Source organism: Equus asinus, chromosome 20 (assembly GCF_041296235.1).
Source record: "Equus asinus isolate D_3611 breed Donkey chromosome 20, EquAss-T2T_v2, whole genome shotgun sequence".
NCBI lineage: Eukaryota > Metazoa > Chordata > Mammalia > Perissodactyla > Equidae > Equus > Equus asinus.
Window position 1 is genome coordinate 111,827,222 of NC_091809.1, and position 26,817 is coordinate 111,854,038.

General features: G+C 38.5%; 1 protein-coding gene across 3 annotated transcripts in view; it reads right to left on the reverse strand.

The window, feature by feature from the left end:
• Positions 1-26,817, reverse strand: part of DCDC1 (doublecortin domain containing 1) — a 428,668-nt gene that overhangs the window by 330,573 nt on the left and 71,278 nt on the right. For all 3 annotated transcript variants that reach the window (XM_070491394.1, XM_070491395.1, XM_070491396.1), the window contains 2 exons: positions 23,480-23,573; positions 1,396-1,562 (listed from right to left, as the gene is read on the reverse strand). In XM_070491394.1, coding sequence (XP_070347495.1) covers positions 1,396-1,562; positions 23,480-23,573 — 261 coding nt within the window. The remainder of the gene's footprint in view (positions 1-1,395; positions 1,563-23,479; positions 23,574-26,817) is intronic.

The window sequence follows — 26,817 nt, forward strand, 5'->3', positions numbered from 1 at the left end:
CTAAATAATTTTAAACTAATAAGTGGAATCAAACCATTTAATACCAAATAAATGATTGTAATTAAATTGGTCATCATCCAGTTTAAAATGTGACTATATCTTAAAAGTTAAATAATATTTCAGTTAAAATAATTTAATCTAAATACAATGAAATATATTTCACACCAGTTTTTAAATTTGATATCGGCTTAATAAAGATTGAAAATAAGTTTGGATTATTTTTTCATATTTATCATTATAAATAGCCTTACCTATGATAATTATTAATTACATTTCTGGATCCACTGAAATTAATTAACTCGGCAAGCCAATCACCTTTTGAGAATAAAAGTTTCTCACGGGAAGATGTTTCTTGCTAGTTCTGATACCTTAGTCCAAGAATTCCTTCCAGTCAACACAAGGTGTTCTCTTCCAAAGCAGACAGCAGGAGGCACTGTGTGAACACCGAGACGGAGCCCACGCCCGCCGCCCCTCCCCCGGCCCCAGAGAGGACCAGCACCAGCCTTTCAAAACATTCATCTTCCACAGCCTGTGGCCTGAGATAATGAGCCCAGTTCCAAAGTGGAACCTCCTAGTTAGAGAGGTAAAACCTAGCTCTCATCTAACGCGGTAAAACGTAGGCTTAACTTCTCAAGACTAAGGGCAAAGAGAATTCTAAAACTGTGGCGACTCCATTTTTATTGTATAAATGGCATGGAACATTCCACTTTAAGATAATCAATTCTACTTTAAGATGAATCAAAGTCCCTGTAAGCAGTTATTAGAATATCAAAGTCTTTACACACACACACTCACAATTACGGAATGGATACTTAGAAATTAAAGGCATAATTGACAAAGGCCAAAATCTAGTTTAACCTGACTCAAATCCATTAATTCTATTTCTACACTTTCAGGTCCTGAAACATACAAGTTAAATAAGCATAAATAAAGTAAGTTACTCTTGACGTGAAGTTAATTCACAATTTAATTTCCCAGAATTCGACTGCTCATATTTTAGCCCAACTTGTACATTAGCAATTCTGATTTCATATGGAAAAAAATAATAAAACAAAACAGAAGGCTGAAACTTTAAAGTTTCAAACGCCTTAGGAGCTACTCATTTTCTTATTTAAAGTAACTGTTTATGGATTTCCACATAAGGAGTTGCCTTCAGTTTGCACAGACTGCAGCAAGAAAAGATGAGACATATGACATCTTGTACCAAAAGACATACACTCAGCCCATTCTTGTTTCTTTGAGATTACAGAAGAATCATTTGGGCTTCCTAATGGGCACTGAGCTCATGAAATACATACTGCAGTTCTTTTATGACACGATGCCAATCATTGCCTCTAAACAACCAGCTACATTTTAAAACATATAAAAAGCAGTTTTTAAAGAGGGATGACTCACCTGCTTATAATATTTTTGTGCAGACCTTAATCGTTGGTACAAAGCCAAAAGAACTCCTTGGAGGTACATCTTAGCTCCTGAGGGGCTGAAACCTTCTCCCTTAGAGACCCAAACGGGCCCCCGCAAAGGTGTGATGGAATTTTGCAGGCATTTTTCAAGCAGAGGAACTAGAGAGAAAATAAGGGAAAATAAATTATCTTGACCCAACGGAAATACACTGCCTGGAACACAGCCCCAATGCCAGAGCTAACTCTTAACATCTATTATTTATATCTGACCCGGGTTAAGTCTTAGAGAAGCAATTCCTGCATTACTAGTGGCCACCATGAAGGATGTATTTATATGGAGACACCCCCCATGCGAGACTCACAAGCTTTGTGCGCACACCTGAATAGTTCTGAAGTGTGCCTAACTAGCTGCACAGAGTGTCACGGTGTGCACTGATTGCCTTATCTTCTCATTTATCACAGATGAGTTGGAACCAACCTTGCTGAAATCTACTTCATTGTCCTGATAAAATTGTAAGACCCATGTTGTTTCTTCGTATAGCTTCCCGTAGAGGGGTCTGTATACCTAAAACATCACATCTGGAAATTATTCATAAAACATAATCCACACCTTGATAAGCCGTCCTATTCACTGCCACTGCTTAAATAACCCATAAAACAGTGTGGCGAGGCTGTTTAAAAAGACGGGGGAGAAACTTAAGCAAGCATTTTATCATGCCTTTTTATTTTCACGTTTCTGGGATATAAGCTAGTCAAAGACTTAGGAATGCTGTTCCAGTACACATTCTGTAAACAGATAGAAGGTATTTACTTGTGGGCCTATACTGCAACATCCGCATGGACTTGAAAGACGTTTATACACATCTTCACACGATTAGCTTATAAAGTCTTTCTAGTGTAAAATAGTCAAATAACATGGCAGCTGGCTAACATTTTTCAAGATTTCATTTCTCTCGGAAACGCCAAAATAAAGACATTTTTAAAAATCCTAGGAACCCAGAAAAATGAAAGGATATCATTTTTTTTTACTTGGTCTTTACTTAAGCGTGTACATGCGACACAGAATAAACATATAAAATAACTATATGGCTTAGCTACCTTATTCTGATACATATTTTTACTAGAAAGGATATTAGATAGATCACCAGGCAAGAATTGGTTATGTTTTATGTTGCATTTTTTATGCAGAGAGGCCTAGCATAGCAATCTGGAAATTGAATTACAATTAGGTTCAGCTGAGCTGCTGAGCAGCTGAGTTATGCAAATGGCCTTTGCTACTGGTATTCTGCTGAATTTTGCTCTTAGTAAAAAAGTTATGCGTTTTATGGCACAAAGTTCTGCTCTCTCTCCCAAAGCACAATTCAAATTCTTTCTAACATATTCAACACCAAGGAGAATACTGGAAATAGAGCTTAAGATTTTCTAGGACTATTATAAACAAAGTTTAAAGGAAATTATGACCCAATGATTATTTAGACACCTTTAGAAGTGTGCATGAAATTCACTCACCCAGCCTGAGAAATTAATTCCTAAAATTCACATATCAAACCACTTTTATGCTCCTGGAACAACTGCATTTCTCGATAAGTTTGATCATAACAAATACCTCAAACTTTTTAAAAATATAAGATCACATATATTATAAAATAAATAAAAAGCAAAAGAGAAATAAACTTATTTTAGAATTATGACTCTTCAATCTTTCAAAAAATGTATACTATAAATCAATCCTGATTATAATTTTTCCTAAAGAAATCTAGCTTAAGAATCATAGTGTTTTTGGTTAACTGTTATCACATTCATATATTACTATGTATTGGATTTTAATTTGCAGACTTTTAGTTGGTACACTCATTCAAACTAGTACAGTTTTTGAACATGACAAAGCATTACCTAAATTGCTCTTAAATTGAAATAAATTTAAGGAAAGTGAGAAGGTAATAAAGTTGAATGATTCAGAGTTTAGATTTAATCTTGAATTTAAACCTGAGAACATTTTTATCAGATTCTCTAGTCTCATAGCCTTATTCATCTATGTTTGTCACAAAATAACTTCCAAGTTCTTTATGTCAGCCCAAGGGATTCCGAAAAAGAATTTCATAGATCTTCTAACACAAAACTCTACTTTTTTCAGTTTGCACCCTTCATAAGAATTTAAGAAAAAATACAGCTTAGAAAAAAAAATACAAATTGTATCAAAACGCAAGCAGTGTCAGAATTGATGGAGGACGGAAAATAGCTCCCATGCTCCACACGGTTTATATAATTAGGAACACTATGGAAACCAGAAACAGCAAAGCAAAGAAAGCAGCATTCACAAGCAGGTTTTATAAGGGACTTCAGAATCTGCTCTGAACTTGTTGAATAATCTCTTCAGTATTCCAGGATCTCCCTGCTGGAAGCAGGTCCTCATTATAACCACGAGAGCGCTAATAAAGGTTAGCCTCTGAACCAGGGATTAGCAGGCCCTTTCTTTTGGGAAGCTGCAAACTAGTAACTTTGATGATATTCTTGAAAAGGAAGACAAAGCACACTCCAAGAACAAACAATGTTTCCACTAACTAGGAAGGTACAGAAAACATAAGAAAATGATATGCCTAAATCTTAGGAAGGAAGTATAAATAAGCTTAATACATTGAAAAAATAAAATTTATGAGTCAGTTAGAATTAAAGAACTCTCCATAAAAAAGAAGCCTTGGCCTAAAATGATAGTTTTGAAATATAACAGTAATTGATTAAAAAACAAGTCAGTTGACTTTTCAACCCCAACCATAGATTTTAACATGAGTGTGAATTATTTTTTAATACCAAAGAAGACTTGGTCGTGTTTTTTTTTAAAGATTGGCACCTGGGCTAACAACTGCTGCCAATCTTTTTTTTTTTTTTCTGCTGTTTCTCCCCAAACCCCCCTGTACACAGTTGCATATCTTAGTTGCCGGTCCTTCTAGTTGTGGGATGTGGGACGCTGCCTCAACGTGGCCTGACGAGCAGTGCCATGTCCACGCCCAGGATCCGAACCCTGGGCCGCCAGCAGCGGAGCACGCGAACTTAATCACTTGGCCACAGAGCCGGCCCCTTGTACATGTTCTTAATCAGTGGTTTCCTCTCTTTTGTGTAAAGTTCTCCCTTCCTCTGATTCTGAAGCTTCTCCTTGAAATTGCTACTCAGAAACATGGCCTCATCAAGAAGGTGAGCTGGCTCTTACTATCCCGTGTTCCTTTAAGATTGGTGTGCACAGCTACCCACAGCATTTCTTCTGATGTGTGAGGCCTTTATTACACGTGTTCTATCTATTGCTCCTATTTACATGACTGCAACAAGAACTTTGCTTTACTGTAATTTCAATATTTCATTAAGCAAGTCCTCAACATTTTAATGAGATAAATGGCTTGGAAACTAATCATTCCTTAAATTTATCAATATGCATAGATGATTAAAATGCGATCATCCCACTGGGATCATTTCCATTACTGGAAAGATAAAGTTATGTGGATAATAGCTTTTTAGCCATTTTGTTTATTGTCAAGTTATGACCATAGGGCAAAGTGAAATTAATCCAATACTTTCATAGGGTTTGGAGTTAAAACTGAGGATGCTGGGTAAAGAGACCATGTGACCAAAAGGAGTAACTTCACTGGACAGAGTTAGTACTGAGCAGCATGGGTAAATGGATCCCATAATTAAAAGTAGTAGCTTTATTAATGTCATAACTATCAACTGATACTTTTCTCACTCATGCTGTTCTGTTTCCTTCGCACTTCTTCCTCCTTTTTCCACCTGTTAATATGTTCTTGTCCTTCAATGCCCATATCAGATGTTAACTCCTCTGGCAAAATATCCCAAGTTATTTAGGCGGGACTAATTGTTCCCTCCTCCATGTTTATACTTTTACTTTCCCTTATTGATTTGTATTAGTCCTCCTCCGTTCCCACTTCCATCCTCCAGTAAATCATGAACCCTTTGGGGTTTGATGGCATGGTGTCTTTTAGTTTGGTAAAAGCAGTGCTCAATAAAGTTCTGTTGGATGAATAAACAGCACTTCAGATATACTGCAGGCAGTCTTTTAGGTGAGTTTCGGGACCATGAGTCCAACTACACACAGTCTCCTAGAAACTGTAGCTTCCTATGACCGAATGAAAATGGGATCAAAATTTGATAAATAAATATGAATTTTGGAGCACATTGAGGATATGTACAATTGTTTTATTTTAATTTTCCTTATAAAATTATCTTGAAGACTAAGGAGGAAAAAAATACAAAAAGAAAACAACACGATTTGGCAATGAAGCATTAACTGCCAGGAGAAGGCAAGAGGTGGGCATTAAAAAGCCTTGGAAAATCCTTATGTGCTTCATCCTACCCCGTCATAAATCATGCAACTATGGGGGGAGAAAACACAATAAAACTTAAATAACAGAGCAAGAATATTAGATTAAGGTCAAAATAGCTATTTTAAATAATAAAGATAATTCCCTCTAAGAACTCTAAACACAATAAGTTCAAATGCTATTCATGAGAAAATAAACTATTCAGCTTCGAGAGAACCTTATATAAAAACCACTTCTTTACTGATGAGAAGTTTGAACTTATTTGGGACTCATGATGGGAGCAATACAAGGATTTCTGACAAGGAGCCAAAAATCCCCCTAAAGAGAAACCAGAATCTAACGAAACTTATCAAGTAGATATAGACTGGAATGTTCTGTCAAGTTCCACATCTAGGGAATATATATCTCTCTCCAAAAGCAACATCTTACATTAAAAGAGACACTTTACATATCACATTTGAATCTATTAGTGGAAAGCTAAAAAGAGGATTTTTTTTTACTAATATATTGTCAAAAAGCCCTGGAAATAATCAAAGGCTTTAATAACCTGCTTCCAATTAAAAATTAAAATTCATGCCAATTAAATATCCAGAATAATTTACACAATATTGTAATTTTCACATTTCTGTCAGAGTACATGAAACTATGAAAAAAAGAGGCCTCCCAGAGCATACTTGCCTACAAAGAAACTTCTATACACTCTGTGGCAGCAAGTTTCAGACCCCAGCCTCAAAAATACTCAATAATTAGTATTGTTAGCAGGACGTCGTTTGGAAATTTCCCACCAATTCAACCGACATTTATTTTTAAAATGAAGTTGATCTAAAAGCTCTTTTTTGCATGAAATAAAGCGAGTTCTTAAAAGATGCTAAGATTTGACTGCTTCCCACCCAGGAGGTATGCCTGCAAGGATGTGAGCTAGTTACAGGGTGTGTGTGTGTTAATGCTCCATACCCAGCTATTGGTAAGGGCTGGAGCTCCGGGTCCCACAGCAACAAGCAGACGCCACTCAGAAGCATGGTCTGCTGGCAAGATTGAATGATGGAGAGCATATTATCTCCTACGTTGCTCGGTTTATATCACTATATTTTTATTCAAACAAAACTAAACTAACAGCTGCTGTGTACTTTTGTTTACATGCTATATGTCAAATCTTATTGTCCCTAAGGTACTTATGAGAAAAGATTTAGCAGTCATTTGCTTAAATACCAATGCCTACCCAAATTTGGACTTTTCCTCCACTGAACCAAATGACAAGCACACGATTGCTACACTTAGAGCAATCTTTCACAGCGGCTTCAGTCCTCAGTGATCCTATTAAACTGACGGATGTTGCCTACGGGGTCTACAGTGTTACAACACTGCTGCAAGAGGCATTGATTTGTATGATAGGATCAAACAGAACAGGGACGCACTGGGGGGAAGAATTTCATAGGTCATATTGTTTTTACCTGAGTAAAATTTCACTTAGACATGGTGACCTTCACAGAGCACCTGGTTATTTTAATTGCTGATACGTGGGTGAAGGTTCACATTGGGACGCAGGAAGTATGAAATCTTAGGAAGTCGTCTCCGTTTTGAAAATGCAGCTTGAGTCCTGCCTTTTCTTAAACGGAACGAAGTAGCTGTGCATTAAATATGCTGGCACATCTTCTGCTGAGCCGGTGGACCGAGCGGGTGTGAATTGTTAATGCCTTGCCGCTTCGCTTCACGGCTGGTGATTGATCATTTGTAACTATATCTACTCCTTGTTCCATGAAATCAAGTATGGAGTAATGGGTTCATCAGATTTTGGGGTTAAATTGAGAGTGAAGAGGTACTGTGTGTGGAAATAAGAGTTGCCATGTTCAGGGCTGGCCTTGTAACAGCATGGAATCTAAAGGCGATATTCAAAACCACTTCACTCATCACACGCTTACTGATTCTGAATAGGGCCCATTTGCAGGGGACATTTGGTAGTTTTCCAGTGCGCTTTATGCCTCTTTCTACTTCCACCACCATGCACATCTCTTTTTCATACTCCCCCAGTAGCACATTGGTAGAACAGGTCAGCATACACAATTCATTTATTTAAATAACGTGGTTTATGGGAGTAGAAATAAGCTGGGATTCCATTGTCTGAGTCTTGCCTTTAGCCTCAACAAAAGTAATAGTGTGTATGTCTTTGAAAATACAAGTATTATGTGAACTCAATTTCTTGGGCATCTAAAGTATTTGATATTTAGTAATAATGCAAAATAATTTAATTGAAATATATACAACTTTAAGGTTACTTAAAGAAAAGTTGAGAACTAACTATATCAATCTATTTTTACGTGAGTATGGTCTATACTAATACGTAATAGCTAAAAATGTATGACCTGCTATGTATGTAAACTTTCAAGCTCTGTACAAAAATTTAAATTATTATCTTAGAGTCAGTTTTGGAGAGCACATTGCAGGGAACTCAATAAATAAAACCAACAAAAATTAGAAGTAAAGGCCTTTAGAAATGTCATTATATAATTGCTTGCTGTAAAAACTAACACTTTTTTTTACATTATTATTTTTTATTTTTATTACTATTCAGGAAAGTTTAACCCAAATGGTGTTAACTGAGGCACCAATTAACTTTTGATCCAGAAGGAAAAGATGCAATAGAAAACGTAGTAAAACTTTGGAACAAATCAAATCTACAAAGACTCAGGTATGTAGGTGACATTCAAAAGCAAGCTAATTGGAAAATGTCTCAAAACTCTACTATTTGGTTATAAAGTTATAACTAACACAAATTTTTTTAATTCAGCTGGATCTTTTTCTTTTTTTCTTTCTTTCTTTTCTTCAGTCTCAAAAGCAGGAATAATAATAATGCCTGGCACAAAATACCTAATTTAGAGAGACCTAGGAGTCAGATAATGTGGGTAAGCTGTTTTGGTCTCCTTGGATGTAAATGCTAAGTCAACATATTACTTACCCGTAAATATTTTATTTAGGATGTAAAATATATATATGTCATGAAAAATGTATATTTTAAATGTCATAAACTAAAAAGTCTTAATAGTTTCAGCAATTATAATGGAGGTTTTCCTTTTGACATTTATTTCTCCATGTTTGTTTCACAAAAGTAGGATCTCCTATAATGAGCATATTGCACAGTGTTGTCTACTATCCGCTGCCCTCTAAAGACTCCCAGGGGGACGGAGACCAACCTCTGCCGAGTCACGTTCTTTCACATGGAGAACTTTGTAAGAAAACGTTTTATAACAGGTAGTAACAATTAGGCTATTTGTTTTCATTGGCAATTAGACTTATTATAATGTTTTTTATAACAAACTTCTAGGATCATGGACAAGTCATTAGAGTCAGAGTAAGATTTTTGGTGTTAGAGTTCAAAGACTGAGAAATAAGAGACACAAAAACCAGAAGCTAGAAAGACAAACTCTAGAAGAAGAGGGAAAGAGCAAGGACTTGTTAACAAAATCACATAAACACTGAAGCACGTTTAGCCCAACAAAACCTCGGGGTGATGATCATATCTTCATGAATATAAAAGAGAGTCTCTGTTTTAAAGACTTCAAAAGGGGATTTCTGACAGATATTAAAGAGTCTTGAGTAGATTGGACTGCTTTGTGATTGCTCCTATCACACAATTGTGCATTCCTGCATTTAATAAAAGATGACAGTGATCCAGTTATCATGGGAGTTCTCCCACTGCTGCTAAAAACACTTGTTTGTAATCTAGACTTAACACAATTCTTAATATTCTCTGTAGAGCCATAGTAGAAATATAAACCATTGATGGTTAGCACTTTCTGCTTTTGTCCAAGCAACAAGAGTCGCCCATGTCGGATGCGTGGATGGCACTAGGAGGTGCTGGAGGCTGTGTCTAGGAAGCCCGGGGCATAGTCCCAAGGAAGGTCTTAAGACTCCTCCCGAGCCACACCCTTCCTGCACTAAAGTGCTCTTACCTGGCTGCCTTTGTATATCCCCATTCGCCCGAGAGAGATTTGAGGCCTGATTAACACCCACCAGTATTTGGCAACCCTCTTCAGCAAGAGATAGAAGTTTTCACATTTCTTAGAATTTGAGAAATAAAGGTAAATGGGAGAGGGATGCCAAAATTGAAGAGAGGCAAATGTACTTAATTTTAAAGAAGACAGTTTAGTCATCAATTTGAACTTAATTCCCAGCAAAGTTCTAGAACAGATTATAAAATGAATGTTTTTCGAACTTTTAGAAAAATAAACAGTAATCCTTAGGACCCAACATGCAGCAATTCACTTATTAAACAAATATTTAATGAGCAGAGAGGGAGACTCTTGAAATCTCTAACACCTGCATATAACCACTATTTCTTCCAGTGAGAAGCAGGTCCCAATACACTGTGGTCTTTAAGCAAGGTACTGCTAAATCTGTGTGCCCCTTCCCAAGATAAACGAGTATACATGCAACCAGGTAGGAGATAATGTCTGCAAACCTCCTGTTTAAGTCCTCTATTTAGGATCCATGATTGCTTTCTTCTGATGTTTCTACTTAAAAACGATAGAGAAATATGTCACTTAGTATCCAAAACAAGGTAAAAAACGTCATGTGCAGATGCTGCCTCGGCTCACAGTTTCTTTCCTGGAGAAAGTAATAAAGGGAATCTGAATGAGCACACACACAGACCCAGTGGTCCCTGTCTGGGGCCTGACTGCAGGCTGCAGGTATGTGCCCTTCTGAACGACCCACTCTTAGCTAAGAAAGCAGTGCCATTTAGGGGCCCAAACCATCTGGACCCCTGCAGAATTCCATTTAGCAAAGAAGGGGCAGTACTAGCAGTGCAGGGGTCATACCGGGCATTTGTAGGGCATTAAGGGAGAGGGAAGCATTGTGACTAGAGACTCTCTCAGTGTCTGAATTTTCCATTTACATCAAAAGGAATCTAAGTACAGTGCTTCCCAGAGAAGGGCAGCATCACTAATTTTTATATCACTTTAGGGCATCTGCTCTATGTTATTCAGCCCTGGGTTAAACATGGGAATACAGAGAAGACTACAAAATCTCTGTTCTCATGGAGCTTAGAGTCTAGAGGACAGGTAGATATTAAAAAACAACTCCCCAAGCAGCTTTAGTAATTACAATTGTGATGATTACCATATACAGGCTGCCATTAATGTAACAGGGATACCTATCCTAGACACGGGAGCAAAATCAGATAGGAACAGGTGCTGTAAGGGGAGCTTTTCAGAAGAAGAAATATTTAAAATAAGGCCTTCAGATGAGTAGGCACTAGCTTGGCAGGAGGACAGGGTGAGAGAGAGTCCAAGCAGAGGAAACGTTACATGGTAAGGTACTGGGGCATGAGTGTGAGAAACAGAAACAGACAAACAAAGCGACTTGAGTGCAGAGATGCAGGGGTCAGTAGCCGTTAGTGAAGGCAGAGAAGTTGGGTGGGGACCAACTCATGAAGGCCCTTCAGGCCACGGTGAAGGCTGAAGGACTGGTTCAGAACGACAAGTTATGATGGGCTAAAATAACTTTTTAAAATGGTGTTGCTAGAGGGTTGCAATTAGAAGACTTGTGTCTCAGGTGGAGGTGGGTGAGTTTGTAGATTCCCAACTAAGTGAACAGCCATAGCCCTGGAAGACGATAGAAACCCGAAGCAGGGACTCTACTACATGCTAAAGATCTCTGCTCCTAACCATGGCGTGGTCAATACTTTAATCAACAACTTGGACGTTGTCAAAGGTGGTATTCTCACCAAATTTACAAGTGAAAATAATGATGGGAGAAACTGTTAATCCCTGGGTGATAGATTATATATCTGAAAGATCTTGCAAGGCTAAACTACTAAATAAAAACTTCGTAAGTAGAAATTTAGTAGGAATCAACATATAAAGTTCTGTTCACACATCTAAAAAATCAGTAGTACAAGTACAGCATGTGGATGAGGTAGCTTAAAAGCAAATTGTGGGCCCGGCCCCTTGGCCTAGTGGTTAGGTTTGGCATGCTCCACTTCAGTGGCCAGGTTCGGTTCCTGGGCACAGACCTACAACACTTGTCTGTGGCCATGCTGTGGCGGCATCCCACATACAAAATAGAGGAAGACTGGCACAGCTGTTAGCTCAGGGCAGATCTTCCTCAGAAAAAAAAAAAAAGCAAATTGTGAGAAAAACTCGGGGGCTTTAATTAACTTTAAGTTCAATTTAGGTCAGAGATATCATGTATCTGATAGAAATAACAATGCAATTGTAGGTTATATCATGACCTGAAAAGAAAGAGGAGGTGGGGCTGCTTTTCTCATCATCGACTGACCTGGAAAATTATATACAATGTGGGGTCCCATCCGGAGGAAGACCAAAAAACTAGACAGAACAGAGAAGAGTGACCAGGATGGTGAGGAGCCAGAGAAATAGTTGGAGAGATGAGGGATGTCTAACCTGGAAAGTATTTAAATCATACAGGTCCATCTATTTGAAAGCCAGTCATAGACTAGAAATGAATTTCTATTTTGTCTGGAAGACAAAATCAAGACCAATGGTAAATGTTTAAAAGAATAGATTTCAGTTAGCTATAAGATGGATTTTTTTTGAAGAAATTATAGCTGTCAGAAATGGAACAAGTAGCGACTGGATGGACACTTGTTGGAGATGATTTGGAGGAGATTCACCACAAAGTGAGATTTTGGAGGTGACCAAAGATGCGTCTGATGCTGAGATCCAAAGAAAATCAATCAACAATGCTGAAATAGATATCAAGAAATATCATTATTATTTGTCTTTATACTGCGCTAGGCGAGAATCTTCCAGCTTTGAGAGGTCCATGGACTATGGCACGATACTACTCAGAGCGGGTGGTGAGTCATCAAGCCGCATCAGTGAGAACCACCAACAAAAAGTAGTTAATAGCAGGCAATTGGTTGCAAATCCAATTCAACAAAGAATCTTTTTGAATTTTAATTCATTTTAAAAGTATTTTTCATCACTTACTATTTGCAGATACTATAATATAAAAATTATGCTTCATAATTATTTGTATGAATATTGATTTTTTTGAAGGCCTACTATATGCCCAGTCTGATGGTAGATATTAGGAGATTGTTAGAGTCTTTTTTTTAAAATATAAGAAAAAAATCGCTCTTTAGTTAGAAAGATAAGTCTTAAACACAAAACAGACATATTATATAAACAAGCCTTATGACATATGGTGCAGACATATGGTATCAAAAGAAGTTATAAAAAGGAGGTATTAGTAAACAAAACAGAGTGGGATTTGAGTAATATTTTAAAACTGTGCATAAAACTGTGCAAGCTGACACCTTGATTGAAGCTTTGTGAGCGACCCAGAGTCAGAATGCCCAGCTAAGCTACACCTGAACTCCTGACCCACCAACACTGAGATAACACATGTTCGTTGCTTTAAGTTGCTAAGTTTTGGGTAATTTGTTACACAGCAACTGATAACTAATACAGATTTTGGAAAACAGACAGTGTTGTGTATTCCATTATTACTCAAAATATTTGCTGCCTTCCCTGAAGGAAAATCCTACTTCCCACGTTATTCACGTCAGCCCTCGTCATGTGACCCACAACACCCTTTGCTGGAAGGATTATAGTTCCCACACGGTTGAATTAAGGAGATGCATGTGATTTGCTTTGACATAAGCTAGTGCAGGTGCAATCAACCCACAATGATATGCAGAAGGAGTGAAAAACACACCTTTGTGTAAGTCACGGAAAGGTGTGGAGTCATCTGTTACCACAAAATAATATAATATACCCTGACTGATGCAAATTGCTGAACTTCGAATAAATGGAGAAGAATAGAGAGATTATTGAGTGGGCATAAAATAGCATAAACGAAGGTAAGGAAGCCGGGCCCAGCACGGGCCACCGCACCGCCTGGAGGGACAGACCTGGCTATGACAGGGTGTATGTGGGGAGTTGTGAGATGTGGGTGATTACGGTGGTTGGGTAGGGCAAGACCACATAATGAAGGTTCTTGAATGACAGGATACAGAGAGTGAAAGCTTCTTCAAATGTAAAGTTTTGAGCAAAAAAAAAAAAGTTACGGATATTTTAGGACGATTACTCTTTGGCTACACAAAGGATTAAGATTTAGGAAAAGAATTTAGTGGTCTAACTAGTGAGTAAAGATAATGTGACAATATTTATGAAGTACAAATAGCTAACTATTAGGTATCTATTGCCACAATAATGCCATATAACAAACACCTCAAAACACAGAAGCATAAAACAATAAGCACTAATTTAGCTCATGAGTCTGCAAATTAGCTGGGTGGTTCTGCTGGTCTGGCTGGGCTTGCTCTCTGGTCTTGGCATCAGCTGGCTGTCAGCTGATCTAGGATGACCTCTGAGACAACTGGGGCAAACCTCTTCTGCTCCACTTGTCTCTTTTTTTCTTTTAATAATTATTGAGGTGAAATTCACATAACATAAGACCAACCATTTTAAAGTGAAGAAATCAGTGGCATTTAGTACATTCAATGTGCAATCACCACCTCTATGTAGTTCCAGAATATTTCCACCACTTCACAGTAAAACCCCTTACACATTAAGCAGTTTTCCCCATTCTCCTCTCCCCCGGGCCCTGGCAAACACCAACCTGCATTCTGTCTGTATGGATTCATCAATTCTGGATGGTGCACATAAAAGGAATTATACAATATGGTACCCTTTGTATTTGGCTTTTCTCACTTAGCATAATGTTTTCAAGGTTCCTGCATGTGGTAGCATTATCAGTACTTCATTCTTTTTCATGGCTGCATAATATCCCATTGAATGTATATACGACAATGTGTTTCTGCATTCATCTTTTCATAGACATTTGGTTTCCAGCTTTTGGCTATTATCTATAGTGCTGCTATAAACATGCGTGTACATGTATTTGTTTAACTGTTTTCAATTCTTTTGGAATATTTATCTAGGAATAGAATAGCAGGGCCACACAGTAATTCTATGTTTACCTTTTGGAGGAACCATTACATTGTTTTCCAAAGTGGCTGTACCAGTTTACATCCCCACAAGCAATATCCAAGGGTTCTGATTTCTCCATGTCTTCACCAACACTTGTTATTTTCCATTTTGGCTGTGTATATGTGTGTGTGTGGGGGGGGTGATTTTTATTTCACAGTCATCGCTAGTGTGTGTGCAGTGGTACTTCATTGTGGTTTTGATTTGCATTTCCCTAGTGACTAAAGATGTTGATGTATTTGTTGGCCATTTGCATATCTTCTTTGGAGAAATATCTATTCAACTCCTTTGCCCATTTTTTAATTGGGTTGTTTGTCTTTTTGTGGTTGAGTCTAAGAGTTTTTTTAATATTCTTAATATTAAACCTTTATCAGAAACATGATTTGCAAATATTTTCTCCCATTCTGTAGATTCTTTTCACTTTCTTGATAATGTCCTTTGATAGAGAAAATTTTTTTAACTTGATGAAGTCCAATTTACCTGTTTTTTTCTTTTGTTGCTCATACTTCCAATGTCATATATAAGAATCCATTGCCAAATCTAAGGTCATGAAGATTTACCCCTGTGTCTTTTTGGAAGAGTTTTATGCTTTTAGCTCTTATAATTAGGTTGTTGATTCATTTTGAGTTAAGTTTTGTATATGGTGTGAGGTAGGGGTCCAACATCAATCTTTTACATGTGGATATCCAGTTATGCCAGCACCATTTGTTGAAGAGAATATTCATTTCTCATTGAATGGTCCTGGCATCCTTGTTGAAAGTCAACTGGCTATAGATGTATTGGTTTTTCTCTGCACTCTTATTCTATTCCATAGGTCTATATGTCTCTGCTAATTCAGGCACCACACTGTTTTAATTACTGTAGCTTTACTTGTAGTAAGTTTTGAAATTGGGGGTATCAGTCCTCCAATGCAAGGAGTTTATCAAACTGAAGGTCAAGGGCACAGAACTCCACAAGCCTGACCTCACTTCTGACCCACTGCTTATGATTCTCTGGTTCCCACTACCTCCTCAGGTTCAATAATTTGCTAGAAAGTCTCACAAAACTCAGGAAAGTGCATACCTACAGGAACAAGTTGGTCAGGAACCTTGAGAAATGCATAAGAAGTAATTGTGGAGAGCAAATAACACAAAGACACTGAGATTCACAGGGGGCCTTGACTAGGTGGCTTCACGCTCCGATGGCACTTTAACACGCAAGGACTGTGTGGGTCTTTGTTTGTGTGTCTGTTTGTGGTGGTGTTTGGCAGCTTATACTGAGTCATGTAGTTGAATCTACAGTTTTGTAGCTGTGTGTTGACTGAAGAGCCTCTCCACAGAGAATAGGGAGATTGGCCTGAAATTTCATAATAAGCAAGGGCTATGTAGAATTTTGAGCTTGATGGGTCACAGCAAGTAAACGCAGCTGGGATTATTTTCCAACAGCCTGGGCCTTCAGAAAATGCCAGTCATGGAGGGAGTGGGGGTTGGCAGTGGGGGTTGGTGGCTTTAGTCCACTGAGGAGGGCTGTGGGGGCCTCAGCACCCCTGGGCAGTCATGCTTGCCATGCTGTGCAGGCTGCTGCTGCTCACGCTTGCACCAGGCAGCGAACCTCACCTGGGCACAGGCAAGTCTGAGGTTGGGATTAGGTCACTCAGGCATTAGAAGGTTTATTCACACACTTTCTGTGTTTTGCAGCTAAGTCTGCAGGCCAAGACTTCAAGGTATAATGGCGATTGAGTCCTACACACGTTGCAGGGTGGTGCTCTCTGAATTGTTAGTCCCAGGCCTAGACAGGCAGACTAAGTCCTTGCCTCAAACACTGGCCTTCATTCTGTTATTTTGAGCTGCATTCTGGGCCAAAAAGAAACTGTGGACAAGCTATCCTTCAGTTCATGTGGCCTATCCACAAGCTTTTAACAAAACCTCCATAAATTCAAGTTGGCTCTAAATTTATTTATCACATAAATTTTGACCATGGTTCTAAATTTCAGAAACCCAAATTGTGGCTTCACCTACAGAAAAGCGGCAGATTTATTATGAAAAGAATGCTGTCTTCTTCAGTCAAGGTAAAGAAACAACTCAAAGAAAGTATTACAAACCTATGAATCAGATTGCAGAGGGAATCAAGGAGGAAGTGAAGTGATTGTGAAACACACTCCCATCTCAGAACAGCACAGAGTGTGCACGAAAATCAAGGGGACAGGCTCATTGAGCTGGAGGAGGAAAGAGGTCTCCTGAGAAAAAGGTAAGCCTCGAACCTGAGCACACACATTTGAGAGAAAGAAAAAGAGAAACTGAGGCCTGGAGGGGGCAGGAGGTACATCCAAGCCTAGTTACTCTTAACGAGGTTCTTATTAAAGGGGAAGATGTTTTAACTGTCACAAAATCAGAAACAGTACCTGGGGCCCCGTGAACCCTGAAGAGCAGTACAGGTAAGACATGGACAGCGAACTCAGCACAACCCCCAGAGGAGGCAGAATTCCAGCACGGTGAAGAAGTGGCATTTATGTCACAGACAGGGTGACAGGAAGAGCAATGAGCCAACCTCTGTGAGGATGGGACACTTAGACAAAGAGTGCATGTAAAATCTGAACAAACTGGAGAAGGGAATACTAGGAAGATTAGTATAAAATATTAAAAAAATGTATTTGGTGAATTCCAAAATTTTATGGGCCTAAGATTAAGAAAAGGCCAAGGCAAGATGAATTATATTACAGGGATGCAGGCGGAACAATAATCGCTCAAGGAGCCCAGATCTAAATTAGATGTCAGACTGTGGGAAAATACATCCTAGGTAGGATTATTTAACCCAGGGAGGTGAAAATGGATAAGACTGGTTTGAACAAAGGACACTATTGACGAACTTGGAACTTATTGACTTCATCTCTCTCACTATGAGAGTCCCTGCAAGAAAAACATCAAGAGGAATATGTCAGAAAAACACAAGTATGGATGAGAAAGTAAAAGAAAAGCAGGTCCTCAAGTGCAGCAGACAACACAGCCCCAGCCTGTTAGAGAAGGGGCTTCTTCTGAAAGGAACGTACAGGAGAGGCAAATCCCAAATATGGCAGAAAAAGAGTGCCAGGTGGACCGGTGAACTCAAGACAAGGAGCATTCAAAAACTGAGGGGAAAAAAAAAAAAAAAAACGGAAAAAAAAAAAAAACTGAGGAAAGACCATGTCTTCAAGAGGAAATAGCAGTAGTGTTGGTCCTCACTGGGCACCTAAGAGCATGAGCCCCAGAAACACTAACAGCTGGTTCAATTCAGAAATCCACCAAAAGTTCTTCTCCAATTGGAACCAATGTGGAGATGAGGGGGAAGCTGTGCCCATGAAGCAGGTTTCTTAGTCTTAAACAATTTCATGGCTAGAGGCTGTTACAGCAGCCACTGTGACCCAGCATTGAAAATACTGCTCCCAAGACAAAGTGAATGCTATACCACCAGATAGAGCCCACCGTCAGTTCAGCACAGGATCCAGAAACGCAAGACTCATAGGGAGAAGAGCATAAGATGTTTGGAATACATTACAAAGGGAAAGAACAATACCTCGACAAGTCTTCACACCTGAGCCTGCCACAAGTGTGACTCTCCCAATGTTGCAAGAATGCAACATGCCAGCACCCTTTTTGAGAATATTAATAGGAATATTAGCAGCAGTAATGATGATAACATAATATAATGCTTCCCAAGTATCAGGCACTTGTTGAAGACGCTACATATAACTCACTTAATCCTTACAACAACCTATTAAGGTAAATACTGTAATTCCTATTTTACAGATGAGGGAACTGACTCTCAGAGAAACTAAATAACTTGTCCAAGGTCATTCAATAAGTGGTATACCTGGAATTTGAACTCCTGCTCCAAAATCAGAGTACTTAACCAACACTTCCTGCAGCCTCTCTGAGAGAGGAGACAGTGTGCACTGGTCAACTTTTCCCTCAAGATATATCAAATACCTAACACTATAATTAATGCCTTGATGAGCGATGGCTTCCCAATGAGTTATGTCACAGGTCATAGACTCTACTCAACAGCACAGATCAATTGGCATCTTGAAAAGACTGACACAAAGAACATTTTCTCTTCTCTGCCTTCCTTCACTTAGTCTCTGCTATGGTCTTAGCAATAGTCACGTGGTCTGGATCATGCCAAACATAGGCTCTTGGAAACATCATTTCACTTGGAATGGCCACGTTAGAAACAGGGATTGGCTTCTGTCCCAAACATGCTGGGTGTGAGGCTGATGTTGGGATCATCTTTTTATTTGGTTGGAAGTAGGCACTTGAGAAAGTTGGTATAGACCCAGTTCAGCTTCTGAGGTCCTGAGGGATGACATCCACTCCAGGAGCCAGAAGCCAATGGGCTGACACGGGGAAGAATAAAAATTGAGCAGGACTTTATTTCCATTTTAACTTGAGGAGTTGGAACTTTTATCAGATTTTAACTCATAAAGGTAAGATTATTTGATTTTGGAATTCACTTCTGTGTGGACTTAAAAATTCTGGATTTTAATTTCTTTGGGATTTTATTTTTTGAATTTAATTTCTCTACAAAAATTTGATAATGGAAAGAGTTAACACTAAAATTTGAGTTATCTCTACGTTATTGGAATTTTGTGATTGAAACATGTTAATCCTGTCAATGGATCTCATTGAAGAATCTCTGGAGAATCTGTTAGAGAACAGATAGCTATTTTGGACAGTGTTGCTGGGCATAATTTGGGGTAGGAAATGGGATAGGAAGTGAATGTTCAATGTTTCATAGCACAGCCTTGTAGTCAATTTAATTAATACACTATTCTAAGTCATCTCAGAATCTTCTGGGGTAAATTTTACACTGCCCACTGTGATCTAGAAGGATCCACAAAGGAGCAGGATTTAGTTATGGAACAGCAGCCTCACAAAAGTCCTAAGAGACTGAGGATCTCCTTTCTCAAGAGGGAGAGCGACTCCTCTGGTTCATCATAAGGTAATGACTAAGCCACAGAAGTTAAGAGAACAAAAAGTCGGGCAATGTTGGGGGAATGAGAGTGTTATTAAACAGCTGCATCAAAATCTGACACTGTCTGTGTAACAGCTCTGCACTGTGACGTGCTCCTCCACGCCAAACAGCTTGCACAGGATCAGTGAGCGGAAGAATGATGTCAGTATGCATGGAAGTTTGGCTGGTGAATATGTGCTTTTTCCTGGGCAAAGGAGGCCAACAGCATAGGAGTAGAATTCTATCCTTTGGCAGTAGAGAAAAAAGCCCTTAGCTTGGCTGCTGCATTGGGGCTCCCTCCCCAGAAGGGTGCACACCCCGTCTTGCATGACTGAGTGTGGGAGTTTCCCTTCCTCCTGTGCCTCACTTAAAGGAAGCCCCACTGGCTCGAAACTCCAGTCGACTTCCATCCGTGTCAGCTCACACTATGGTTTTTGTGCAGCTTTAACATCCTCTGAAGCAGCACTCTGAGATGCCTACCAGGCTGTTTACATGATCTCCTAGATTAACAATTATTATTTAGTTAGCATTCTGGTTTGAAAGGTGCACAGATTTTGAATGGTCTTCCTCAACCCTAGTTTCCCATGGCCCTGTTATTTTGGTGGGCATGATTTCGCAGAATGCATTTTCACACATATATTGTGTTCTAGCAGAAATGCTGTACTAGCATGTTGACTATATATATACAGTCATATATATATGCCATATACATATGGCATCTTTACACAGTGGTTAGTTCTCTTCTACTCTACAAAGAATAGATCTATATAGGAGCCACAACTAAAGAACTTTTCCACGTGTCACAATATAAATTTCTTTGTTAAAATTTTTGATGCTTTACAAATCTAAAACCACAAGTAATTTGTGAATCCTATGGGCTTTTAAAGGTTTTACTAGACTTGATAAAGTAAAAGCAGCTTAATGTCACGTCCAATGTGCTCATTTCTCAGAGCATAGGAGGAAAACTTGAAAGTCTATCTAACTCTAAAAAAGAAGCAACAGGGCCCGGCCCCCTGGCCGAGTGGTTAAGTTCCCACACTCCACTTCGGCGGCCCAGGGTTTCACCAGTTCAGATCCTGGGCGCCGACATGGCACCGCTCATCAAGCCATGTTGAGGCAGCGTCCCACATGCCACAACTAGAAGGACCCACAACTAAAAATACACAACTATGTACTGGGGGGCTTTGGGAGAAAAAGAAAAAATAAAATCTTTAAAAAAAAAGAGAAGCGACAGATAGAAGAAAATTTTTTATTTTGTGTATCCGTTACTTTTAGTCCTTGGTACAATTACACTTCTAATCTGTGCTTATAAAAAAAAGTAATTGCTATGATCTTAACATCAGACATTATTAAATGACTTTTTCTGATGTGATACAGAACAAGGAAGCCAAAAAATCATACATCAAGTGAGCATACGTATTTATTTATTTAAATTAAAAGAACTTTCACATAACACTTGACTCTCCCCAAGGTGAAGTTCAGAACACCATCAAACATAAAAGTTTAGGGATCTCAATCATTTGATGCACAAAATCATACTAACAAAGCAAAGAGAAATGCAAAAACCTAATGTTAAGTGACTAGGGAGCTATAGACTGGAAGTCCCTCCAACAGGATTAGCTTCTCTAAGAATTTTAAGTCCAGCGAACTTGTTATGCTGCCACATGTTAGTAGTTGCATAAGCTAATTTCAGCTGGCATGAGCTTTTATTAGTATGCAAAAAACACAGGGCAAGGCATGCATCAAAATGTGATGCCAGCACAGCCTGTGACATGTGAAGCATGAGGCACGAGTGAAAATGCCCCTGCACCCGGGAAGAATCACACCTCAGAGTCAGAGCTTTCCACGAGGTACCCCGTTCGGGAGGGGAAAAACCAACTTTCTAAATATAAATCTTTCATCTTAACCAGGGTTCCGGACAGTTTCAATTCTAGCAATTTACTCAAATCTAATTTTTTAAATCCAGGTGAGCTGGAAATAATTCAAAGCTCTGGATAGGGTCTTAAGAAAACTTATTATTTATTTTATTAGTGAAGTTTAGAGTGATTTTAAAATATTGTTAATCATAAGGAAAATGTTAGCCAGCATGACCAGGAAGGGAACAAAAACGCAAGAAAGAAGAAACCAGCTTTGAGGATGATATTTCCTCCCCCCCCCGCAAAAAAAAGACCATCAGGAAGGATTCCGTGTTACATATGTCTTACAGGTAAGCAACTATCTAATTCTTCTAGATAATGGAAAAGTGTCTACAAGCACTTTGAAATCTTCAGATAAAAACTACTGAAATGAAAAATAATTATCATATCTAACACAAACACTAAAAATGACCAAGAAAAATAGATTTACTTTCTAAATCACACACACATATAATCCTTAGCCAAAAAAAAAATGAGTCATAAACAATAAATATCCAGATATTACAAAGATGACTCAATAGTATTAATTAAGGATGAAAAATCAAGGAAAAATTTTGCTTTTATATAGCAAAAGCGAGGATATTAGAAACAAATGGGAGTGTCCAGTGTAGCCGTATCCTAAAGTCACGTACGGTTGTCTGGACGTGGCCTTGCGGTTAACGTGTGCCATTTAAGATTTCGGCCCCCTTCAGACATATGGGGTGAAGGTTTTGATGAAGTGATAGGACCATAATAGTAGCACATTTACTAGTGCTAATAGGATCACCACCAAAGTAATAGTGATTACCACTAAAGCAATAAAATGTAAGTTTAAAAAAAGTAAAGCAATAGTAGTAATTACTACTAATAGTAATTTAATAGTAGCACAAATGTGGAATTCATGGTATTTTTGCTTTCGGAGACTAGCAAATCAGCATCTTTAGAAATGTCGATGGATATCTCATATTTTGACAGACATACAATAAAACTGTTTTAAAGTACATTTCATAACTTCTGAAAAACCTCTAGAAGTTAACCAAAACATTTAAAAATCTCTGAGCATACAAGAAAACAATTTCTCATTTTTTTCTTTTGAAAGCTGTATATCATAGAAATTGTCTGTTAAATTAGGAAAATGTATCAATTACTTTTGTTTATTAAGTTACGGCTTACTAAGGTTAAAATTTCCATCAATTTTTTAAAAATCTAAGCTTGTGCCACAGACTGAATGTTTGTGCTCCCCCAACATTCATACTGTGAAACCTCATCCCCACTGTGATGGTCCCTGGAGGTCATAAGGGTGGAGCCTGCATGAATGGAATCGGTGTCCTTATAAAAGAGACCCCCGGGGTCAGCCCCGTTGCCTAGTGGTTGGGGTCGGTGCACTCTGCTTCGGCAGCCGAGGTTCAGTTCCCAGGCACAGACCTACACAACTCATCAGCAGCCACGCTGTGGTGGTGACCCACATATGAAACAGAGGAAGATTGGTGTGGATGATAGCTCAGGGTGAATCTTCCTCAACAAAAAAAATGAGAACCCAGGGCGTGCCCTTGCCTTTGCACCACGTAAGGACACAATGAGAAGACAGGCGTCTATGAACTAGGAAAAGGGTCCTCACCACACACTGAATCTACTAACACCTTGATCTCGGATGTCTCAGCCTCATAGCTGTGAGAAATAAATGTTTGTGGTTTAAGCTGCCCAGTCTACGGTATTTTCGTTATAGTAGCCCAAATGGACCAAGACACGCTGAAATAAGATTCCCAAAACCTTAATGCCCTTTCATGATTTCCCTTTGTATAAGAACGACATTTATCCGTGTTTAAACTGTTTTATTATATCTGTTTTCCTTTTAAATGTATAAAGTAAAAACAGAATTATGTAAATACCTTTCAAAGTATTATCATATAGTTTACAAAATCTTTGCCACTTACCTTTTGAAACATCTTTAATTTTTCTGCCATACAAATCATAAAGATATCTGGCTGGTGAATTGAGATTCATTCTCATTGTGCAAGTATCTAAAACCTACATAGGAAAAAAAAACTATAAATAATTTATTACAGTAAGCTCTGTCTAAATTGAATACACATTTAAAGTCCTTTCTCTACTACATGGTTATTAAAAATTATATTATAAAATAAAATTTGATGATTTATAAAATGTTTCTAATACATGAAATGAAAAAAGGCAGTTAAAATTATATTCCCATTGTAGTTTAAAAACATTCACAAATATTAATAAAAAAGAAAAAGGAGATGCAACAATTATTAAAAAGTGGTTACGCACTACTTAAATGGTGGAACTCTGGGAGATTTTTATATTATTGTTGCTATTTTCTATATTTTCCTTTTATTTTACGGTGGGAGGATATTACTTTTTAAATTAGGTTTTAAGTACTTTCTTTAGTTTTTCAATTCTTTCCAAGTATCCTGAAATAAATTATAAATATAGTCTGATCACAATTCACCTCAATAACTTGTGCAGTTTGGGTACTAAAAAATGGAATTAATAAACCACATTTCAAGGTTTTCCATGAAATTCTTTTTTTCTTTTTTGAGGAAGATTAGCCCTGAGTTAACTGCTGCCAATCCTCCTCTTTTTGCTGAGGAAGACTGGCTCTGAGCTAACATGGTGCCCATCTTCCTCTACTTTATACGTGGGACACCTACCACAGCATGGCTTTGCCAAGTGGTGCCATGTCCACACCCGGGATCCGAACTGGCGAACCCTGGGTTGCTGAGAAGCGGAACAGGCGCACTTAACTGCTGCGCCACTGGGCCGGCCCCAGGAAATTCATTTTTGGTGGTTTCTAATATGCTAAAGCTCTTTTAACATTCTAATGTCTTGACCTGTTCTTGATGCGCCCTTTTAAAGGTGTCAGTCACCTTTCTGACATCAGGGAGACTCAAACCTGCCTCGTTCGAGCGAAAGTTCTACTCGCCAGGTGAGAAGATCAACGCAACACAGGAGGCCGGGATATCAGGTAACCTGAGCAGGTTTTACCAGGTTTTCGGAGGTGACTCCCAAACTCACCATATTCATTTAAAAATACACAATACATTGCAAATCCAAATTGAAGGCACTTTGTCTTCCATTTTCACTGTTCACAGCTATAATATACTACTGCTTTTGCATAACCCAGAACTACTGAAGGACAATGCTCATCACGTGATCACATGGTAAAAAGAAATCTCTCTGTTGTTGATGCCACCCCATCTCCATTTCTGTTCATTTTTATCCCTACTTTAAAACTGGAGCCCGGGGTCCTAGTCCTAGCCCAGCCAACTCATTTTCTTCGTGATAATGGACATGTTTACACAGCTTAAAGTATATAGAGGGAAAGCTGTGCTTTCTTTTTAGTCTGGAAAACAACTTTCAAACATTGTGACAGGTTTGATGTATCTAGTTGCTATATCGAGTGATGTGTTGCTTTGAAAAGGCAAATATCTAGCTGACAAATTTACTTGGACTATCTGGCCTTTACTGGACGTCGGCAGAGGTCCTCAGACTTCACTCTGCTCCTACACGGGACCCGTGCTGTTCCCATGTGCCACATACTCCCGTGGGCCTGCACAGGACTGTGTGTTTCCTGTACACCAGCTGCAGTCCAGAGATTTGGGCAATTCTTCAGAAACTGGGTACTACTGCTGTTTTTCTCAGAATGAAGAAGGCATATCTGTTTGTGATTAAGAAAGAAGTTATAGGAATAATCGTGAACTCCCTAATTTATTGGTGAAATAGTCACAATATCAATGCTCTACCTAGTTAAATAACCATCTTGCAATGTACTTCACAAGTGACTGTAAACACTGTCAAGGGGAGCAAATCCACTGACCTCCAAGCTGCCATCTTGGAGGCGTCCATGCAGGAGTTCAGTTGCTGACCAATCCCACGTGTCCTCACAGGGCAGACATGATGCTCACTAACCTGGAATGGCCCCTCTACTATCATTGTCCCTGCCCCTCCCTAGCCGCCTGGCCCATCGCAGGGACTGGTCCTTGCCTACCCAATCAAATAAGGTAATGACTGGAAGACTCTCCAAACGTTACTCCTCCTGCCTTCCCTCACACTCTCTGGTCAATTTCTTTAGTGACCACCACACACAAGTTCACCTAGGACCCCATCCCATGGACTGAAACCTTACTAAAGATACTTGGAAAACAACATCCAAAATATAAGAGAGAAGGTATCAGAAGAAGAAACTGGAGTGTTTCTGTGACTTGAGACAGAAAGGAGAGTAGAAAATATTGGCTGACACTGGCATGGGATCCATCCTTGTTTTTCGCTTTTTTAAAAAAATACTTTGGGTAATTAACACAGTTGGTTTCTGACTAGCAAAATTCTCCTATTGGTCACTTTCTTCCATGTGACTTTGTGCCCAAAATTATCCTCTTATCACCACAACCACTACCACCATCCCTGACAGAAATAGTCAAGAGAGAACTCAGTCCACATTCCTCCCTAGGCAATGATCTCCGAACACTAATAAGAATCTAGAGTTGGTCCCACAGACCCTAAACAGACAGAGCCTCGTTAGTTTCCTCACATTCTTATCTTTCCATTCTTTATGTTCAGTTCTCAATTTCTCAACATTACAAATTTATTATTTAAAAGCTCAATGAAGTCCTTTGGTACAAATTATATTCCCTAGTTACTGGTGAAGGTTCAAATATCTAAATATCTTCCAGTTATAATTTATCAGTTGAACTAGGTAAAATATGAGCTATTTAAACATTGTGCCATTTACTTCACTAAAATTTCATAGATTTTTAAAATTATTTCAAATATTGCTGCCTTTGAGACTTAAAAAAACCAATCAAGTAAAATCACACAGCTTTCTAACTCAAAGATTCCTCTTTTCATTCTCCTAAAACATCAGTAAAAATGTTTGTTCAAGCCAAGTTTTAGGAGTCAAACCAGTTTAAAACCTGGCATTAGAAAATCAGATATTAGAAATTAATAATGTATCAGCAACACTGTCATTCTCCCCTACTTCCAGGATAAAAGATCCTTGCAGTGTTTAAGCAATGCCAGCCTTCAGTAATCATTTTCTCAGAGTAAATTATCAGTGAGATGAATCTTTATTAATATAAATTACTGTCAAAGGCCCTGAAATGAAGCCTCTGTTTGTAAGGTCATTATTATAATTCACAATGGAAAAATATTTAATGGTGCCATCTTGTTGCAACATTAAGGTTAATTAAAATACCATTTTCCACTAATCTGTACCTGTTAAGTTTGTTAAAATATTACTTACACAAATTCACAT